Genomic DNA, 21430 nt, shown 5'->3' with positions numbered 1-21430 from the left:
GACATCCCACACCTCATAGACCTTTATTTAGGGTGGAGGGTGAGACTGACCTATCATTCGATAAGTTAATAAGTTACAATTTTGTAACTTATTAACTTATTCTCTCATAATATAGCATAATACCAAACACTTTGAACTTTTTCAACAATTAGTAAGTTTGAAGTTGTTTAAAATAAAAAATCCCAAACACCCCTAAAATAAAAAAAAATTTAAAAGTTTAAAGACCCAATTACAAATTTTGTCCTTTAAAATAAGACGAATTACGGTTCGTGTCCTTTTTTTAGTTTCCTTGCAGGCGGTGTACTTTAAACTTTTTTTTTCTACAAGTTTTGTCCTTTACGCTAACTGGGTTAGAAAAAGTCAGTTAAATCCCCTCACGTGAGGTGCATGTGAGGGCATATTGGTCTTTTTGCTTACCCTGCAACTTCTTCTTCTTCTTCTTCCTCATGTGAGGGCATGTCAGTTAAATCCCCTTACTGCTTACCCTGCAACTTCTTCGCCATGAATTAAGATCTGCGATTTCGATTTTTCAGATCTGCGACCACCAACCACAGCTCCGTACACCGCCGCCACCAACCACTCCGGCCGCAGCTCCGCCACCACCGCTCCATCTCCGTCACTGCTTATTCGCCACCACCACAGCTCCGCCACCTTCATCGCCGTCAAAGTCTCAAACGACAGCGTTTCAGGCACCCGGAACAGAACACCTTCAACCCCTTCAATCTCCTCAATACCCGTCTTGATATTATTCGCAAGAGTCTCCACGTGGCCGTACATTGAGTAGAATATGATAAAGAGTCTCCACCAGCCACCAGCCGGAGTGGCTGGTGGCAGAGCTGTGGCGGCGTCTGCGTCATAGGAGTGGTCGGAGCTGGAGCTGTGGTGGCGGTGGTGATGGTGTTTGAGGATATCCATGGGCGGAGTGGTTGTGGTACGGTGATGGTGGTGGCGTAGAGAGAGAAATAAGAGAGAAAGGAGGGGAAGGTAAAGATCTGCAAAATGAAGAAGAAGTTGCAGGGTAAGCAAAAAGACCAATATGCCCTCACATGCACCTCACGTGAGGGGATTTAACTGACTTTTTCTAACCCAGTTAGCGTAAAGAACAAAACTTGTAAAAAAAAAAAGTTTAAATTCCACCGCCTGCACACGAACCTTAAAAACCGACAAGTGTGGTTCACTTCACTTCACTTCACTTCACTCCTCTAGAAACTAAAAACCTTTGCAACCACAAACCCACAATGAGAACAACCATGTTGAAATCACTCCGTTCTTCCACCACCACCACCTTACTCCGCCGTGGTTGCTCATCGGAATCTGCTCCGGAGCGTAAAGTTGCCATCTTGGGTGCCGCCGGCGGCATCGGACAACCACTCTCTCTCCTCATGAAACTTAACCCTCTTGTCTCCACCCTCTCTTTGTACGATATCGCCGGCACTCCAGGTGTCGCTGCTGACGTCAGCCACATCAACACCAGATCTGAGGTGGTTGTTTATACTTTATTATTATACCTTATCACATATCACCTTTTATTCTCCGCCATTCGTTTCTAATTTTGATAAGGCTGAGGGGTGTGGGGGGCGCGAGAGGGGGCGCGAGTGGGGGCGCCAGCCAATAATATTGTGACGTGTGGCAGAGAGAGAAACTTGATAAGATGGGTGTTGGTAGTGGTGCTCGCGCCCCGGGGCATGGTGTGGAGGGGCGCGAGAGGGGGCGCGAGCGGTTTTTTTTTTAATTTTTTTATAAATGTATTAAAAAAACTTATTATTAAAAAAACTCATAAATTATTTAAAAAAACACACATTAATTAAAAAAACACATTAATATCTAAAAAAAAATTAAAGTACTAAAAAAAACATTATTCTTATTCTTCGGCTTGGTCTTCTTCGATCAACCTCTTCCGGATACGTTCCTTTTGTTTTTCCATCAGCATTTGGTCGACCGGATTTAGGTTACTGAAGTCTCTTGTAAGGAATTCCAAATCTCTCATTCTTTTTTTTTTCCATTTTGTCATTAGAGACCACCTCCATGGTTTTGTTGAATTTATTGAGGGATTCAACAAGATCGTTGATGTTTACGGCTTCCCCCTCAGCCGGTTTTTTGCCCCTGGCGTCCCTTCCCAATGGCCGCCTCCTCGGCGGTGAAGACGTTTCCTCCCCCGCGACGTTTAGGTCGAATCCAACCCGGCAATCCGACCCGGCGGAAGTGCTGTACGCTCCAGACGAACTAGTTTTAGTCCGTTTCGGCCCTACTTCCGCATCAACGTCCGGCGCCACCAGCTCAACCCACTTAGAACACCTTCTCAACCTCTCCCACACCTTTACATCGTCCCACGTCTTCACCGTCCCATACCTCCGCAGGCACTCCTGCCTCCACTCTTCGACAGTGAAATTATAAACCGCCAAATCGTCACTGCCACTTAGTCTCATACGACCGGCGTTCCTGTTGAACAGATTAGTAAACAAGCCGACAAATTTTCTGATTTCGGTCCACCGACCCGAAATCATATCGGCGTTCCGCTCTGTACTCCCAACGAGCGAATAGAACGTCTCCCTAACCTTTGTCCAAAAGACCTTGCTCTTTTGGTAGTCCGCTGCAAAATGCATAAATAAATTTGTAAGTCATTTAACTTTTTTATTTAACTTTTTTATTAAAAATCATTTTTAAAAACGTTAAAACAATTACCGCAATGCCGATCCTCAGAAGTGACTATCCAAGCCCGACACAGGGCTTCCTTCTCATCCGATGACCACGGAGTGATTTTCCGTTTCGTCCTTCCGGTCGAAGCCGAACCCGACCCGTCCGTTGCAATTTGTTTTTTCCGGTGGACGCGTCTTCTTTGTCCCGCAGCTTCACCTTCTGGTTCTTGTGTCTCCGGAACTACAAAGTTAGGCGACGGTTGTATGTTGGATGGTTGAAAGCCGGATGGTTGTTGCGACCCCGAATAAAACATCGCTTGGTCCGGTGCCGACCATAAATCCTCGTAACCGTAATCTGAATCTAGGTTTGGGTACCAATTTCCAGCCATGTTTTTAAAAAAAGGTTTGGAAGATGGGGTGATTTTGGGTTTTGGGTGTGGTATGTGATATTGGTATGTGATATTGGTGTTGGTTTGGGTTTGATATAGGTTGAATAGAGAGAAAAAATCGGGTTTGATATTGGTTTGATATTGGTATGTTATTATATAGAGTAAAAAAAGTTTTTTTTTTTTTTAATAAAAAACGAGCCCAACGGCTCTTTTCACGCATTCCCAGACCTCCTTCACGCTCCCCCAGCCGCTAGCCCACCCGCGCCTGCCTCTTTTTCCGCGCTCGCGCCCCTTTCGCGCCCCTCTCGCGCCTCGGTGGTGTGGTCCTCGCGCCCCGGGGCGCGAGCGTCTCGCCTCTTGCGCCCTTTCTCGCGCTCCGCACCCCTCAGCCATTTAACACAATAATAATTGTGTAATGTTTTTATTATTATTATTATTATTATTATTATTATTATTGATCTGATATGTTTTGTTTTGTTTTGTTTAGATTGTTTGTGGTTTAGTTAGTTTAGATCGATACTCGGGCATATTAACAAACCGAAACAAACACGAAGGAGGGTGAATGTGTTCGTTCATTTAACTTTAACTGAACATGAACATAAATTGAACAAGTTTTTTGTTTGTGTTTGTTCATTAAGAAAATGGGCATATTCGTGTTTGTTCGTTTAAAACCTAAATGAACAGTTCACGAACGTAAACGAACACTAATGAACAATAGTTAGCGTAAATGAACATAAACGAAGAAGTCTAATACATCAAAATTCCTACACAACAAAAATCAACAAAACGAGCCCCTGTTATGTTTATATTTATATTGATCATAGTTATCAAACGCGATAGGCGCACTCAAGGCGCAAAAAAAGCTAGGGCCTAAGGAAAAAAAAGCGCACTATAATTAAAAAATAAAAATATATTATGTATGAAAAATAATACTAATCTTCAAATAAAATAAACAAAAGCTGTTATATAACATTTAATATCATCTAATTAGTACCAAAAGTTCTAAAATAGTCAAGATTTAAATGTAAGCTGACCTCTCATAGACCTAAGTTTCAATTGCACTGCTTGCGTTTGTTTTGCTTGGCTTTTATCTTCTCATGTTCTTGGCATAGACAATGCTGAAGCGAGGGCTAGGTGCAAGAAGCGAGGGCTTTTAATAACTATGCTTTTGATATAACTATTCATGTATATATTAAAATTTAAATGAACATAAATGAACAAAACGAATGTAAATAAACAGACATTCACGAACTCAATCAAATGAACAAAACGTGTGTTCATGTTTGTTTGTTTAATTAAATGAACAAAAAATTTGTTTATGTTTGGTCGTTTTTATAAGTAAATGAGCTTCCGCTGAATGGTTCGTGAACGTTCGGTTCATTTACAAGCCTATCGATACCTCCTCTGTTCAAATCACTTGTAGCTCAATTCTAGGTTTTTAATCTACTGTGTTTTGTTTGTTTAGTTCTAGATTTAGAATTTGTTTAAAAATTTGGAGGTGTTCAGGAACTCTAGTTTGTGAAATTGAACTGGAACTGATTGTAATCTGTTCAGTATAGATTTATAGATGTATTGGTGTTTTATTACATAGGCGGTTGGCTACACGGGTGAAGAGAATCTTGGCAAGGCGTTGGAAGGTGCTGATATAGTCATTATTCCAGCTGGTGTACCGAGGAAGCCCGGTATGACTCGTGATGATCTTTTCAACATCAATGCCGGTATTGTTAAGGGTTTGTGCACAGCTATTGCCAAGTATTGCCCTCACGTGAGTACTCGCCTTTACAAAATAAGTGAAGAAATGAAACTCCTTGTAGTCTGATCTTTGTCATTTATGCGTTTTCAGGCATTGGTTAATATGATCAGCAACCCGGTCAACTCGACTGTACCCATTGCTTCTGAGGTGTTCAAGAAAGCAGGTACCTATGACGAGAAGAAGCTGTTCGGTGTGACCACACTTGACGTTGTCAGGGCAAAAACTTTCTATGCTGGAAAGGCGAAGCTTCCAGTTGCTGGTACGGTTACTCACATGTTAAAAAAAGTGGACACTGTTTTATCGCATAATCTTGAATTTGATCATATGACATGCTAAATTGCTAATACATATGTTGCAGATGTTAATGTGCCTGTTGTTGGTGGTCATGCTGGTATTACCATTCTGCCTTTGTTTTCTCAGGTATGTTTTCGGTTAGTTTGATACGTTTGGTTGCATAAAAGTGTATGCATTAATAATGGCGGTTTATGGTACTGATGAATGATTTTAAATGAAGGCTACACCACAAGCTAATAACTTATCAGATGAAGAGATAGTTGCTCTAACAAAAAGAACTCAAGATGGTGGTACCGAGGTTGTCGAGGCCAAGGCTGGAAAGGGTTCTGCTACACTATCAATGGCGTAAGTTCCTACTTATTATTATTTCTATTCACTGCAGCCTGTTTTCTTATTGAGTTATATTGTATTCTTTTATTGAAGCTTGTAGCAGAAAAAAGATGATTATTTTGCTTAAGTAATTGCATCTTGGCAATCGTATATATATATATTATGTTGGAATGTGAAATTGACAGCATGAGCGTGTAGAAAGTGTTGATTTTATTATTTGTTAATGCAGTTACGCAGGAGCAATATTTGCTGATGCATGTTTGAAAGGACTTAACGGGGTCCCAGATGTTGTGGAATGCTCATTTGTGCAGTCAACTGTAACAGAATTACCTTTCTTTGCCTCCAAGGTATACTTTCACTACTATTATATCTTTCTAACCTTTACTAAACCTTTGAAAGTAAATACGCCTTTCCCAAAAATGATGAATATCCATCTTATTTTTTACTTCCCTACATGAAATTTTTTTTTTCCGGAAAAACCAACTAAAATCACGCTGTTTTTTTACTTATATGGGTGCTTCTTTAAAGGGCAACTAGCAAGAAAATGCAATGCAAACATACTTTTATTTTACTTCGAATTGAACATCATCACCATTTCCTACCGATCCATACAAATTTAAAATTAATGATTAAGAAATTGTACTTTGTTGCACTATGTTGGCAAGAAATGACAAGGGTTTTGTGTTGAACGAAAAGTTGTGAACTTTGTCAAGAAATGACATGGGCTTTGTGTTAAATGGTTAAAAGTTGTGGATTTTGTTAAGAAATGACACGGGTTTTGTGTTAAATGGTTAAAAGTTGTGAGTTTTGCCAAGAAATGAAACGGGCTTTGTGTTAAACGATTAAAAGTTGTGGATATTGTCAAGAAATGACATGGGTTTTGTGTTAAATGGTTAAAAGTTGTGGATTTTGTTAAGAAATGACATGGGTTTGTGTTAAATGGTTAAAAGTTGTGAATTTTGCCAAGAAATGACACGGGCTTTGTGTTAAACGGTTAGAAGTTGTGGATTTTGTCAAGAAATGACATGGGTTTTGTGTTAAACGGTTAGAAGTTGTGGAATTTGTCAAGAAATGACACGGGCTTTGTGTTAAATGGTTAAAATTTGTGGATTTTGTTAAGAAATGGCAAGGGTTTTGTGTTTAACGATAACAAAAGTTGTCGACTTTGTTAAAAAATGGCACGTGTTTCGTGTTTAACAGTTAAAAGTAGTGGACTTTTAAAAAAAATGACAAGGGTTTTGTGTTAAATGGTAAAATGTGGATTCTGTCAAGACATGACAAGGGTCTCGTGTTAAACGGTTATAACAACTAGATCTCTTATTATAGGTGAGACTCGGCAAGAACGGTTTAGAGGAAGTCCTAGGCCTGGGCCCACTTTCCGACTTTGAGAAACAAGGTTTGGAAGCTCTTCTGCCCGAGCTAAAGTCATCCATCGAGAAGGGAATAAAGTTTGCCAACCAAAGTTAAACATCGCGTGCGTGCTTTAAGAAATTGTCGTCACAGTTTTGAACTTTTCAGGATTCACTAGGTTTACAGTTCACTTAGCTGCCCAATAAAAAGGGAAGCATATGTTCCCAACATAACAAATTTGTGTGGGGTTATCCCTTGTTCTTCTTGTTCATCTTTGTTCATTAATTGATGGTTGTTTTAATGTCTCCTAGGTCGTATAATGTTATTAGAGGCTTAATGCCCAAGGCTCAAAATCAAGATCATTGTATTCAATTTATAATCAAGAAATTTGTTTTAATTTTGGGAAAACGATCATCACTGAGGGTGTCTGGATTCCCGTGCATCAAAATTTGTACATTGTGCATAAGAGTTTTTTTTAACATTTTTTTTACTTTTAATCCTATACTTTTCGTATTTTAGTTTTAAGCCTTATACTTTTTATCTTGTTTTACAAGTTTGTCAAAAAAAACATTTTTCATTTTTAATCTCAACACTTTTTCACTTTCAACTTTGGTCCATAACATTTTTTTTGTTTTTTACAAATTTTTCGGTCTAAATTTTGCGAGTTAATATGCTACAACGTGTGTGTGTGGTTTTAACGTTTTTACGTCTATTTTTCTGCGTTCAACGTTCCAGTCATAAATCGACTTATTTATTATTTTCTATGATTTACGTTTGGTTCTAGTATTTTAGCTTGTTAACAAGCCACAACGGGTGTGGTCTGGCGTTTACGTATACTCTACGTTCAGTTTAATAGTCCCACCTCAACCCGCATGTCCAATGCCCCCATGTTTTAACATTACCTTTTTTTTTTGGTTTTACGTCCCCATCGTAACACAAGACCCCCTTACCACTAGTTACATATAATTACAAGATACAAAGTATTTAAGTAATCTATTTATGCATAATAATACAAGTCCGATACACAAAATAAAGAAACAAACTGTTAAATTTCTTCTAATTCATCATGCAAGCAAAGAAAGAACACAACATGAAAACCAAAAACAGAAAATGTATGAACTAATGAACATAAGTTCACTTAATGATGATGACCATCAGGACCTCCAGGAGACACCCTAGTCGGTTCATTTGCTAACATCGCCCTCCTCCAGTAATACTTCAACAACGGTTGATCAAATCCGTGCTTACTTAAAATACTTAGCGTATCTTCCTTAAGTCGCACGTCATGCAAAATAAGCGCTCGGTTTGAACTTGAAACACACATCAACAAACTTCCTGCTATACACAACAAGACAAGAACTACATACGTTACGCTAGCCATCGATGTAAATGTAATCGCTCTAGCTAATAATAAGAATTGGAAAAGTTGTAACAAGTTGTTAAATAGAGAGGATCAAGGAAGAAGAGACAAATCGGATTAGTGGATCGTAAGATTACGGATGATGAAGAATCACACAAAAGCTTATAAAAAAGCCACCAGACCAATCAAGAAATCATCCAAGATAACGATCTTAGACTCGAAAATGAATCCACTTGTATATAATATATATGACCCATGACTTAATATGGAATCACAAACACACAATGTTGTATTTACTAATAATATCAGTCCCTTTAGTTCATGGTTCAACACATGTCAAAATAGTAACATGTTTTAGTTAAACATCTACTCATCCTTTATGGATTCTATTTGTTTGTTTTGTTTTGTTTTTCTTTTTTCATGAAGTTAAGGCATTAAACAGATAAAGACATAATAAGCTTTATAAGATCTCACCTTTAGTTAGTCATTTTCAACTGACATGACTATACCAAGTTCTTTGTTTCGTCTTCTTTCGAGCAGATGCCAATATGTAGACGCGGTTTAAAGTTCTTTTAATTATTTTTGACATTTTCGGCTTTTCGCTTATGGTTAGAACTCTACACACGGGTGGATAAAAGTGCAAACATACATACAAAATGAAGTATGGTGACCAGGATCGATAAACACAAAAAACAAATTTAGATCATAACCTCGACCTTTATAATTTTCATTAGCTCGAAAAATTACAATACTTAAACTCCCTTGATGATATAACCCACAAGCTCGGGTATATATAATAATTTAAACATGAAAACCTAATTAGACTAGAATTCAAACTCCTTATCATACTCAAATATTAATTAGTAAAACTATATTTAAACAATAATTAATAAATAAATTCCTTGTTGTCCAAGTCATTGGCTCGACTTATTCACCAAGTAATTTATTCCATGTAAACCAAGTCATGTGCTCAACTTGATAAATAAGACACCAACTAATCATAGGCTCAATGAGTCAGCCCAACGAAAATTACGTCCAACACAAAAGTGTTATTGAGTTTTTATATCCGTCATTGTTGTGATCCCTCATTCTTTAAAAGTATCAAATAAGATTCTCTTCAAGTGGGCATAAAATAATAAGATCCTGGTAAATATTGTATGTTATTGCTCCACTGATTATAGATGTACGTACAATGAGAATAATTACAAAGCAAACATAATTTAATCACAACTCTTATAATAAAGAGAATTACAATAAATCTTTATCGATCCATGTAACAAATCTTAACTAATATGTTTTATCTAATCATAACTAATATGTTGTATATATATATATACACTCCCTAACAGCCGGAGCTAGAGGAAAACATATGCTCGGATTGTAGCATAAGACAATGAAGATGTTGATATAGAAAATATACAATTTCAGAAACATAACTAGTAAACTCTGTGGCGGTAAATGTGATGAAGAATTTAAGCTATAACGGTGGTGGAAAGAGGCACGATAACACGCTATATATGGACTATGGTGACAGGAACTACAATTGCAGCATCACAAGCTATGATTGTGGTGGCACACAGATGACATGAGAAAAATAAATAATACATAGTCTCTATATATGTGCTATCGTGTTAACAATGATAATAGACTCAAACGAGCGTACACCCCACACCTCTTGATTTGTTTTAACTTAATGTTGTTTTAATTTTTCTATGTCTTGGGCATGATTAAAAAATCCTCACCTTATATTTTGACTTTTCCTATATATTGATTTTGTTACTTTTAAAAGAAACGTATATATGTATTTTTCTTTTAATGGTGGGGGTATTTGGTGGTAGTGGATGAGGGTGGACTGGGTGGTGGTGTCTAGTGGTGGGTTAGTGGTAGTGGTGTTTGGACGCGGTAGAAGATAGAAGATAGTTAGGATAATCTTGAAAAGTTTTAATTTCAACTAGACAATGAATAGAGGACGGTTTTGCAACAACATATATATAATATATGCATGCATGTGCTTCGACAACCCAAAACTAATAGTGGTTAGTGGATCAGTGGAGGGACCTAAAGTGCATATAATTTAAGCAAAAAGATAGAGAAATTTAGAGAATGTGCATGGAGTCCACTAAGAATAACAAGGTAAAGCATGAAAGAACATGTCAAGGTCAAAGGGATAGAAATGGTTGCCTTGAAAAAGGGTGAAACAATTATGAATGACAGTTGATATACTAAGATCTCTGCTTGCCAAATTTGTGGCTAAAGTTATTGCAATTGAAGAAGCTGAGACATTAAAAACTTGTTGATGCAGCGATAAAATGATAAAGAAAATTAAATCACGTTGATTTTACGAATTCCCGTGATGAACTTCCAAAACCCTCAAATCCCACCCAAAGGTCAGGGAAAATGAAGATAAAAATATTTATTAATCAAATTCAAGTCTACCTCTTCAGATTACATAAAAAACATATAAATAGACTTTCTAATACGAAATGGGCCCAAAAAAGGCCATGGGCCAAACACAAACCCAAAAGAAAAACGAAAAAGCTGACGAAAAAACATAAAAATGCTCATAACTTTATTTAGAAGGCGTTTTTGGGCTTTGGACAAGGGCCAAACCGCCTTGGGCCTTTGCCACAACGTGCTCCTCGTCTCAAGCTTCGATTAGACTGGTAATGGGCTTGAAACGGAGCTTCGTGGGCCAAGTTATGCCCATTTTCGTGAGCCACCTTTGAAAGCACGATCATGGGCTTTCAAATATAACATGGCACGTTCTTCAATACTTGCGCCTCCATCAGTTGTCTACTGAAAAATTGGTGGGATCTCTAAAAGCCATTGAGATGATGCAGCTGACTAAGGAAACACATGCAAAAAAGTTGCTATCAAAGTGGAGAAAGAGCAACACAACCTTGCGAAACTGTTGCAAACCTTGCGCAACGATTCAACGGTCACAAAACACTCCAAAAAATCTGATAGTGGTGGACTCAGAGGTGTAAGGCACTCCAAAGAAGCCAAATACAGCAACAACAAAAGTCCAACAAGGGGCTCCAATGGAGAGATATATTGTGGAGGTTTAAGGAACTGAAATTTTATTATAAGAGAAGTTATAATGTTTTGAGTCTTAGTTAAAATAAAAAAGAAAGTGTTGTATTAGTAACCTAAACTTTAGTAATCTTTTAAGTATTATATTTTTATCATACATTATTATGTTACAATATAGTGACATATCTAACTTTAGTTATGTTAGTTATGGTGGATATATAATCAATCTCCCTGGTCAAAAACCTGGAGCAACAAATATAGGACAAAATCTGATATGCCAACCCATCCATTAAAACTCACATGTTGGGTGATCAAAAGAGTTCATTTCGTTAAGCAAAATATTCTAATTAGTTTGGAGTAAATCATGCTCTAAGGTTTTGAAGTATAACTTGACTACTTGAGGGAAATTTATGGTATATTTCAAACAGATATGCTCACGAATCCGATAAAGGAACTTTGGTAGTTGGCATCTCGAGTTCAGACTTAGAAACCAAGATGAAGGAAATTGGAGATTGAGCATGCCAACAATGATCAAATTGATCCATTGCTATTAACTAACAAGCAAACGAATTGTTAATCATGATGTTCACGTGTGAAAATCATGTGTATTGATGAACGGGTGACATTATTAAATGAGTTACACACATCTATGTGCATTTGATCAAGATCAAAGGTTTATTGAATCGCCAACAGAATGAAGTTTGATCAAGATCAAAGGTTTATTGAATTGCCCACGGAATGCAGTTTGATCAAGGTTAGTTAATGTGTCCCACAACACGTTGAAAATTGATTGCGACGTACTGAAAGTGAAGCGCTAAAAAATTTATTGTGCACAGCAAAAGGTGAAGCACGAGAAACTGATTGTGACGCACCAAAAGGCAATGCGCTGAATAACTAATAGCAACACACTAAACTACTGAATGCGATTATGTGAATTTTTGAATATGAACTACTAAATGTGAACTACTGAATGTGTTTATATACAAAATAATTTGATAGAGTTAAAGAACAAGGGGTTTTCAAGTGTAATAAATGAGGAATTGTGTTAAATTGCAATATTGTAATGTTTTTTTTTTGTTAATGTTCACAAATATGAGTTAATGCATCTAAGCATTTACCACTTTTGTATTTTATAATAAGATGTTAATGGTGTTTAGGATCAGGGCCGCCAGGGCTCCTCCTATTGATACTATAACGAGCCTTGAGTTCCTCCATATTATGTCTTCGAGTATTTTCTTCTAGGATTTCTCTTGCTTTGTCAATCAACACTCCTCCATTTCCATCTTTTGACAAAATAGTGGTAAGAATGCGTGTTTCTGAGATTGTAAATGAAAGTAGAACAAGAGCGAGAACAAACCAAAACCGAGTGGCAGCTGCCATTTATATTTGTTAGAGGAGATATTAAAGAAGCCTGAAAATGAATGGTGATTGTAGAGATGATTTATGATTAGGATACTTGTACTTATATAGACATCCACCGGCACACATTATTGTTATATATATTTTTTTTATTGTGATAGCAATTCAAAGTGTAGCCACTTTTGATACATTAGTGAGATTGCAATATTTTAGGTAAGTGTTTTCACTATTTCATCATAAACCTCTCTTTATCTCACACACACATGCACATTACTAATTGTCCTTGAAAAGCTAGTGTGCATATTGAAAGTAAAGATGATCTTCTTTCCCCTAGATAGAGTACGTATGATACTATGACGGTTTTATCGTCGTCATTTTAGGAATAAAAATATGCACCGACCAATCTGCACCAAGAAATGTGATAGTATTAATCACATTGCATATAGTAGTATAGTACACAAGTTGTGTTCCATATAAAACCTTTTTATCTCCATGTCACTAAGGTTTGGCCTTATGCAATGGAAACTTTTCTAGTCTAGCTAACAATTATTCTGATGGGATGTACTCTTAAACATATTGTTTTATTTTCTAATTATATATCTTTTGATTGTCATCTCTTTCTTTCTATCAATGGAAACTTGCAGACTGCTGTCTCTCGTATGGTAAATGTTTGGATCGCGGGTAAACAAAATATTCATTGGCTTTGGGTAACTACATGATTAGTCATGGTTTGCATAGTGATGGAGGCCCAAGTAGAGGTGCACAAACCGGTTTTTTTAAAAAAACCGGTTCGGTTATTAACCGGACCGGTTTTTTTTGGCCCGGAAAAAAACCGTTTCGGTTAATAACCGGACCGGTTAATAACCGGTTTTTTGCTGTCAAAACCCTAACCGGTCTAACCGGTTAGGACCGGTTTAGAAACCGGTTAGAACCGGTTAATAAACTGGTTTTTTTATTAACCGGTTTTTTTTTTTTTTTTTTTTTAAATTTCGCGGTTTCAAATACGAATATTTGTTTTTTATATTTTGTACTTAATGAAGACCATTATTTTTTCACAGTATAAACAAACCGGTAACTACAAGGCAAAACGGACTGACCGAAGCCATTCTTTGCTTTCGTTGTTAGGGTTCTTTGCTTGGAAGATGAGTATGAGTGTGTGTTGGTGAATGTGTTTTCAACAAACCAAAGATTAAAAACACATAACTTTCATTTATAGTTTTTACATTAAAAATACAAACATTAAATCGTTATCGCATATTCGTAACTCAAAAATACAAACATTAAATCATTAACACTGAAGAAATCTCTGCCAAGAACTGTTGTTCATGATTTAACTCAAAAATACAAACATTAAATCGTGAACTAGCAGATGCTCCTGTTGTTCCCAATCGCAGTTTGTTCATGATTTGCCTCCATGTTTGCTGTTTCTTTAACTAAATTAGAAAAATCCAAATCAACAAGTAAATAAGAGCACATATTAGGAAAAAGAATGCTTAGACACGATTACATGAACAACTTGCTGTTTCTTACTCATGATTTGCCTCCATGTTTGCTGTTTCTTTAACTAATTTTCTTCGCTACCCGATCCCGAGCTATTTCTTAGGTAATCGTCGTACGCGGCTTCTTCATCGGTCATTGGTTGAGTGTGTCCTTCATTGACCTCGTCTTCATACAAGCCCGCTTGATACTCCATTTCCCCCTCGAGTGAGCGTTGATGTTGTGCCCTATCTAAAGAGTCCAAGTAATCCTTGTAGCAAATCGACATCTCTATAGCTGGTGCAGTGAGTCGAGTCCTCCTAATCGATATAACCCTGCCAGAAACAGAAAAAGCAGACTCCGAAGCTACCGTGGAAGCTTGGACCGTTAGTAAATCTTTGGCCATGGCGGCGAGGATCGGAAACTCATCCTCCTTACCTCTCCACCAAGCCAGCAAATCAAGACTTCTAAATTCATCCGGAGTCATGTGTTTCACAAAGTTGGTACCACCATACCTTCCAAGTTCACTGCTTGGGGTGTTTACCTTTTGACGTTTACCGGCGTCTTCCCAAATCATGTAGTACATCCCCATTTCAAGGTCGGTTTGGGATTGGGATTGGGCAACAGCTCTTAACGAGTCATGAATTTGGGAAGACGACCCGTATTTTGTAAGGTAAACATCATACATGTTAGACAAGGTGGTGTTGAAAGCATTCTTTAAAGTTTGGTTATAATAGGGGTTTTGATCGTCGTTTAACTCTAGCTCATCAAAAATTTTTTCTATTAAAGCTTCAACACCACCAACATTGATGCAAGGGTTTAACGCAGCAGCACATGTCAAAACAGCGGGTAGTTGTTGAAAATATTTTCTAAATTTTTCTTTCATTTTTACACCCATATCAAAATAAGGTGCACCCCTACAATGAAGTTCACTCAACTTTGTGCACATGACAGCAATTTTTGGTAAAGCAATGGGGCTTGTTGGATAGTAAACCCCGGATAAACTAGTTGTGCAAGATTTAAAAATTTGAAGGACCTCCGTAACGATCTCAATCAATAACCAGTTTCTAGGATCGTACGGTGCACATTTACCCCTACTTGACAAAATTTGATGAAACGCAACTAGTGATTCTTTTTGTTGGATGGCTTTCTCAAACATATCACAAGTCGAGTTCCATCTTGTTGGACAATCCCAATTTGGCCCCAACCATTGACAATTAGCTTCTACACAAAATTTTTTGTATCTTGAAAATGTTTTATTGTTGCTAAAAACATCTCGTAACATTCTTTTAAAATTGTTTCTTTGCGTTTCGATCACGTTTAACCCATCTTGCACGGCCAAGTTGATAATATGTGCAATGCATCGGCTATGAAAAAACGCTCCATCACAAATAGGTTTATACTTTAATTTTAAATGGCCAACCGCGGCCGTATTGTTGGACGCGTTATCAAACGAAATTGAAAAGATTTTATGTTCAATCTTGTATTGTCGAATGACTTTATCCAAGAGTTTAAAAATATTTCTACCCGTGTGCGGGTAATCAAACAATTGAAACGCAACGGTTCGTTTCATCATTTGCCACGACTCGGGGTCAACCCAATGAGCCGTCACACAAATGTATGAGTCGGGCGAACCATTAGGTACCGACCACACATCCGTTGTTAAGTTTACACCAGTTTGTAAGTTTGAAAAGTATGAAATTAGTTCGGATTTAGCGTTTTTCCATGCTTTAAGACAATCTCTTCTAAGGGTCGAACGACTTACGTGTTGGTAGCGTGGTTGAACATAGTTTTGCATCATCTCCGTGAATTGAGGGTTGTCGAAGTGGTTGAAAGGAAGTGTTTGTTGAATCACAAAGTTTGAAAACTGTTGACGTACCGCTTCAACGTCGTACGTAAACACCGCTCCTTGATTCGTCATCTCCGGCTGCGAACTACTTCCCGATTCGTCCTTCAAGGCCTTGCAAAAGGGCCTTTGTACATGCGCTTTTAAAGTGGAGTTTGCATCTTTGCCATAAAACATCAAACAATGTTTGCATCGAGCTTTTTGGCTACCGTTAGACATTTCGCATAGGTCGAAATGTTGCCAAACATCATGGTTTCGTTTCGTGGGGATGACCCGAACGACCGTTTCTCCCGTGTTCGAGGCACCCATGTTGACGGATGAAGCAGCACTTTGGGAGGCCATGATAATCGACTACGAAATAAGAGTGGTATACTCGAGTATGAAATAAACGACTACGAAATAAGAGCGTATGGAGTGGTAATGTGGTATAATTGAGCGTGAGATAACAAAATAATCGCGTATGAAATAAACGTTTAGAGCGTTTGGAGTTGTATAATCGAGTGTGATCTAACCAATACCCAACCTAAACTATATATAGATGTTTGTGGGGGTAAAATGGTAAAAAAAAAAAAAAACGGTCCAAAAACAAAAAAAAACGGTCATATAACCGTTATAAACCGGTTTTTTTATAAACCGGTTAACCGGTTTTTCCATAACCGGTTAATAAAAAAACCGGTTTTTTTATAAACCGGTTAACCGGTTTTTCCATTAACCGGTTTTGGATCTAGAACTTGTAACCGAAAGACGAACCGGCGGTTTCTAAACCGGTCAAACCGGTTTTTATAAAACCGGTTTTCGTAAAAACCGGTTTCCGGTTTAAACCGGTAAACCGGTTCCCCAACCGGTTTTTTTGGCCATCTCTAGGCCCAAGTATCGAAGAGCGTGCCATGTTATATTTGGAGGTCCATGATCGTGCCTACAAAGGTGGCCCACGAAAACGGGCATAACTTAGTCCACGAAGCTCCGTTTCAAGCCCATTACCAGTCAAATCGAAGCTTGGACGAGGAGCACGTTGTGGCAAACGGCCTACGTCGGTTTAACCCCTGGCCTTTTTATGTTTTTTCAGCAGGTTTTGCATTTTTCTTTTTGGGTTTGTGTTTGGCCCATGGCCTTTTTTTGGCCCATTTCGTATTAGAAACTCTATTTATATGCAGTTTATGTAAGGTGAAGAATCCGACTTGAATTTTGATAATAAATATTTTTCACTTCAATTTCCTTGACCTTTGGGTGGGTGGGATTTGGGGGTTTTTGCAAGTTCATCACGAGTATTCTTAGAATCAACGTGATTCGATCTTCGTTATCGTTATACGTTATACCGCTGCTTCACATAGTATGAATGATGATCTAACTAGACATGTCTAATAACCTATTGTTTTGAATAGCATAAAGATTTTAAAGAAATGCCCTTTAGTAGTTAATCTAACAAATTAATAATCTTGAAACTGTTAGAAAACAAAATTTCCACCTTATCTATAAGAGTTGATCATTGAATAAGTATATTATCATACTGGTGACCAGCTAATTTGAACTTAAATCTTAAGGATATAAAACATGCACAATTTGACTTTCTCCAAGGGGCATGTCCTTTTCTCTCCATTCCTACATTTATTTATTCATTTACTTCGATGTTCAATGGATGAAAAGGTAGAAGAAAGACATTGTTTAATTAGTGTTTGATATATAGTGCAGTTGTTAGATAAACAATATTGGTTATTTATAGTCTAAAAAGTGTTCCACCAGATTATATGTAATGGATACAATAGAGAGAAAGATTTCCACTAGGGATCTGAATTGATAACACCACAATCATTTTAAACCTAACAAAGTTGGTAAAAGATTATAGAGTTTGGGTGAACTAGAAAGCACATATATATTATGTATTTATATAAACAATAAGGGAAAATGTAGTACCCTTGAGGAATTATACTATCACCTGAATCCTAGTAAAAATGCCCATTTGGCGGATTTCGTATTTGACTAACACAAAATCAATAATCGGATAAGACAGAAATTTTCAATAAAACAAGATGATCTCTAATTTGTGAAATTTGATTCACAAAATCACACCAAACGATTCCTTTAGATAGGAGTTTAACCGGTACAATGAACCATCGTAACCCTTCATGAAATGTCATGACAGTTAGTGGTTATAATTGTCATAAACGTTGCGGTTTCATTTGTTTTGATGCTATAGTTATTGCTAATCAACAACTTTTGTCTTGAAAAATAAAGTTGGTTCCAATCAACAATTTTGGACTTAAGACCAAAATTGGTTCTAATAAACAAAGTTGGACAAACACTACTTTGGTCTGATGGTAAATGGTTGTGGGTTCTAATTTCATTTGACATGGATGAAAGGTGAAATTTGGTTGTTCAAAAAAAAGGAAGCAGTTTTGTAATTGAAAACCAAAATTGGTTTGATAAAGAAAAGCGTTCAATACTGAATACCAACTTTGATATTGAATAACTACGTAGTTTTGAAGACTATTTTTGGTACTTTAGAACAAAGTTAATTCTAAAGACCATTTTTGTTACCGTGTTATAAAGTCGTTACTTTAAGTCTTTAACTAGTTTTGAAGATCATTTTTACCCTTTGGGGCCCCGCTAATGGGGGCTTGGACCATGTTGTTTAATGGGTTTCGTCGTTTCGCTACCTTGACTTAATGTAAATGTATGAATCTGGAATCCTATTGATTGTCAAGTTTATCTAGCTGTTGAATTCCAGTTGTATTATGGAAACTGCGATTGTATTATTGATTTACGCATTTCCAACAGAAAATGATGTATGAAGTTGGACAATTTTCTAGTAGTGGTATATGTACTACTTTATTCATTCCGAATTATATTATCTACTTTTATTTCAAGAGCGTGTTCTAGTATTTTTTGTTTGTATCTGGCCTCTCTGTGATTTATTTTTGAACGACCAACAAAATAAATATATAAAGACGCAGGTGCCTCGGGGATTAAAAACCTAGCCACCTTTATCAGTATAGCAAGTACATACAAGAACCACCAAAACGAAAATCAAGCTACTGCACCCGGGAACTTAGCCACCTAGACAACTAAGATTCAAAAATCTCCGGTCGTCCCACCCTGGAGAAAGTTTAACCCGGTTCCTAACCCACGAATGCCCAAGAATCTTAATATCTTCACCAATCCGGATAAGAGATGGCAACGACTGATTGGACACAAGGTTGTTTATCGCCTTCCATGAGCACCATAACGTAGATAGGATGATTGCATGAACCTCTTTTTGACCCCACATGAACCACTTTTGCCTTGTCACTGAATTAAAGATACAAGAATATATATGCACTCGGATTAAAAGTTGTAAACATTGTTTTTAAGTATAACGCATAGAGTCCACTTGTAAGTTATAATGTGCACAATGAGGTTGACTTTTTTTAAAAGTAAAACTTTTACTCTTGTATTTCTTAAACAAATGATTAGTATTTTTTTTTATTAAATAACAAGACAACGTCAACAGTCATGACTTTAGCACTATCTATGAACACAAAATGGTTAATTTCTTAATCCTGCCACATTTAGCCACATAATCAACTTTTATCTAACCTATTTCCAAGTAAGTATATTAAACAAAGCATCACACAAACCAGTCCTTGATGACTTACTAGTGTTACCCACAATATAGTTTATTAGAGAATAAAACAAAAAATGATATGTACTCTAGTGGTTTCAACCGGACCTGCTGTTAGTTATATGTATTTATGCTCTTTTTCAAAGCATTGACTTATTATGTAAAAGAATAAAAATGCATGGTTTGGTGTAAAATTTCTTTTTTGATTTTCTTATTTTATGTCTAATTTTTTATTTCTTTATTTTTTTCTTTTATATTTCTAAATTTTTTATTTGTTTTTATTTTTTATATGATTTACGTTGGCTTTAGATCCAGTATGAGTATCATAACGAAACTAACTGATACCAACTGAATGCGTGAATGTTGACTTTTTTGGGTTTATTTTGCGGTTCGATATCCAAAACTGCACTATTTTTTACTCAACTACGGCCCAATATTGATTTACAAAACTGCAGCCTTGAGTTGTTTTAGCCCAACTTATTTCTAAGGCCCAGTAGTTTGTGGCTTTAGGCTTATTATGGTTACTAACGTATATATTGAACCCAAGGAACCAACCCGACTAACAAACAATCTGTTAGTCCGACTGATTAATGTATCTCTTGGCCTTACGTGCACAATGAACGTTGGGTCTTGTCATGGCGACTCAATATTTTAGGCTAGAGGTGCATAAAAAAACTCGAACCCATAACCATATCCAGTTATAATACTCGGAACCATGTTTTTTTAGAACCAGTTTTCTAATACCCGGACCCGAACCTACCGTAGGGCAAGCATATGGTGTGTATTTTAGTACCGAAACCCGTAACCGGAATCGGACCTAATTTGTACCCGATAATACCAAAAACTGGTACCCCGGGTTTTTCTTTTTCTAATACCCGAAACCAAATTCCTTCAATACCTAGTCTATACCGGAAAAATACCTAAAAATAGTACTGCCCCATAAAAACCCCAATCTATACTTGTACCCAAAAGGAGGGCCTTTTCTACCCGGATATAAGGTACCCGGTTCCATACCCTACCCGAAACCAAGTTCACCTAGTATGGTTTTTAAACCAATAACCGGTTCCACATCTAGAACCAGGTATTGAAAAAACCCAATTTGTGCACTCTGTTATAGCCTAGTTATTTTGACTTCCTTGGCTCTTGCCTTTGACTCTATCACGGTTTGTTCTAATAGGTGTGTATGAGTCGAGCTTAGTTGAGTATTAGTTCATTTAGGTTTGATCACGACTTATTTAACTTAAAAGGCCTATGGCTCTGTTCATTTCACGATTATTCTAAAGCTCGAGCTAAACTCATTAGTTGTCTTTCAAGCTAGAGTTTGGCTCATGCTTAACTTGTTTATTATTTAATAATTATTTTATTAGTATACATTTATAAATATTTGTATATATTTGTAATTATATTATTTATATATAACATAATACATGGTGTTTTGTTATTTTGATCATAAATTAATATAAATAATAATTGTTGATTAGGGTAAAAACTAATTCTTTCTTAGTAAGATCTTGATTCATGATTAGGTTAATCTTCAAATGCAAAATATAGATATAGATGGTTCTTCATTGTGAGTGGTACTTAATGGTACAACTAAGTACTAACTACTCAAATAAATCATGGAGTTTGTAAGGTTTCTCAATAAATAACAACTTTTGGTACTTCTTTCTGACTTATATATGGTCCCCACCAACCCTGCAAATCTCTCTGTCAACTTAAAACTAAAATCAATTATTATTTTAGAACACACAAAAAGTGTCTTCTATGAAGATGGTGACAATAGCTTGAAGGTTGATGAAGACAACTCAATTGATTAAAAGGCTCAATTAGTTTTCTAGTTTTCTTCCTTTGGAAAGAAACTCAACCAATAGTTTGAACTTTTATAATTGTTTGGTAGCATGATAATCAACTATATTTTTTTTAAGTGGGACTATACCTAAGGGTACCAATCGTGTCGGTTGTTGGGTTAACATGTTGAATTGGTGAATCAAATTATAATTAGGGTA

General features: G+C 36.8%; 1 protein-coding gene across 1 annotated transcript; it reads left to right on the top strand.

The window, feature by feature from the left end:
• Window positions 1–1198: 1198 nt before the first annotated feature.
• LOC143595542 (malate dehydrogenase, mitochondrial) lies at window positions 1199–6978 on the top strand. The gene is made up of 7 exons (XM_077074527.1): window positions 1199–1481; window positions 4617–4790; window positions 4869–5037; window positions 5137–5198; window positions 5293–5417; window positions 5632–5749; window positions 6729–6978. The coding sequence occupies exons 1-7, from the start codon at window positions 1239–1241 to the stop codon at window positions 6867–6869; spliced, it is 1032 nt and encodes a 343-aa protein (XP_076930642.1). The 5' UTR covers window positions 1199–1238; the 3' UTR covers window positions 6870–6978.
• Window positions 6979–21430: the final 14452 nt, after the last annotated feature.

Source organism: Bidens hawaiensis, unplaced genomic scaffold (assembly GCF_021521415.1).
Source record: "Bidens hawaiensis isolate Kalapana, Puna unplaced genomic scaffold, B.hawaiensis_p1.1 tig00045313_1, whole genome shotgun sequence".
Classification (NCBI taxonomy): Eukaryota; Viridiplantae; Streptophyta; class Magnoliopsida; order Asterales; family Asteraceae; genus Bidens; species Bidens hawaiensis.
The sequence above is the reverse complement of the archived record's forward strand: the minus strand, read 5'-3'. Positions and strand labels throughout refer to the sequence as shown.

What these genes read in the sequence shown, in the direction of transcription:
- LOC143595542 (XM_077074527.1), top strand. Translation starts at nt 1,239, where the DNA reads ATGAGAACAACCATGTTGAAATCACTCCGTTCTTCCACCACCACCACC. An exon ending in GGCGAAGCTTCCAGTTGCTG is followed by an intron (nt 5,038 to 5,136) that starts GTACGGTTACTC and finishes CATATGTTGCAG; the next exon opens with ATGTTAATGTGCCTGTTGTT. An exon ending in TACCTTTCTTTGCCTCCAAG is followed by an intron (nt 5,750 to 6,728) that starts GTATACTTTCAC and finishes CTCTTATTATAG; the next exon opens with GTGAGACTCGGCAAGAACGG.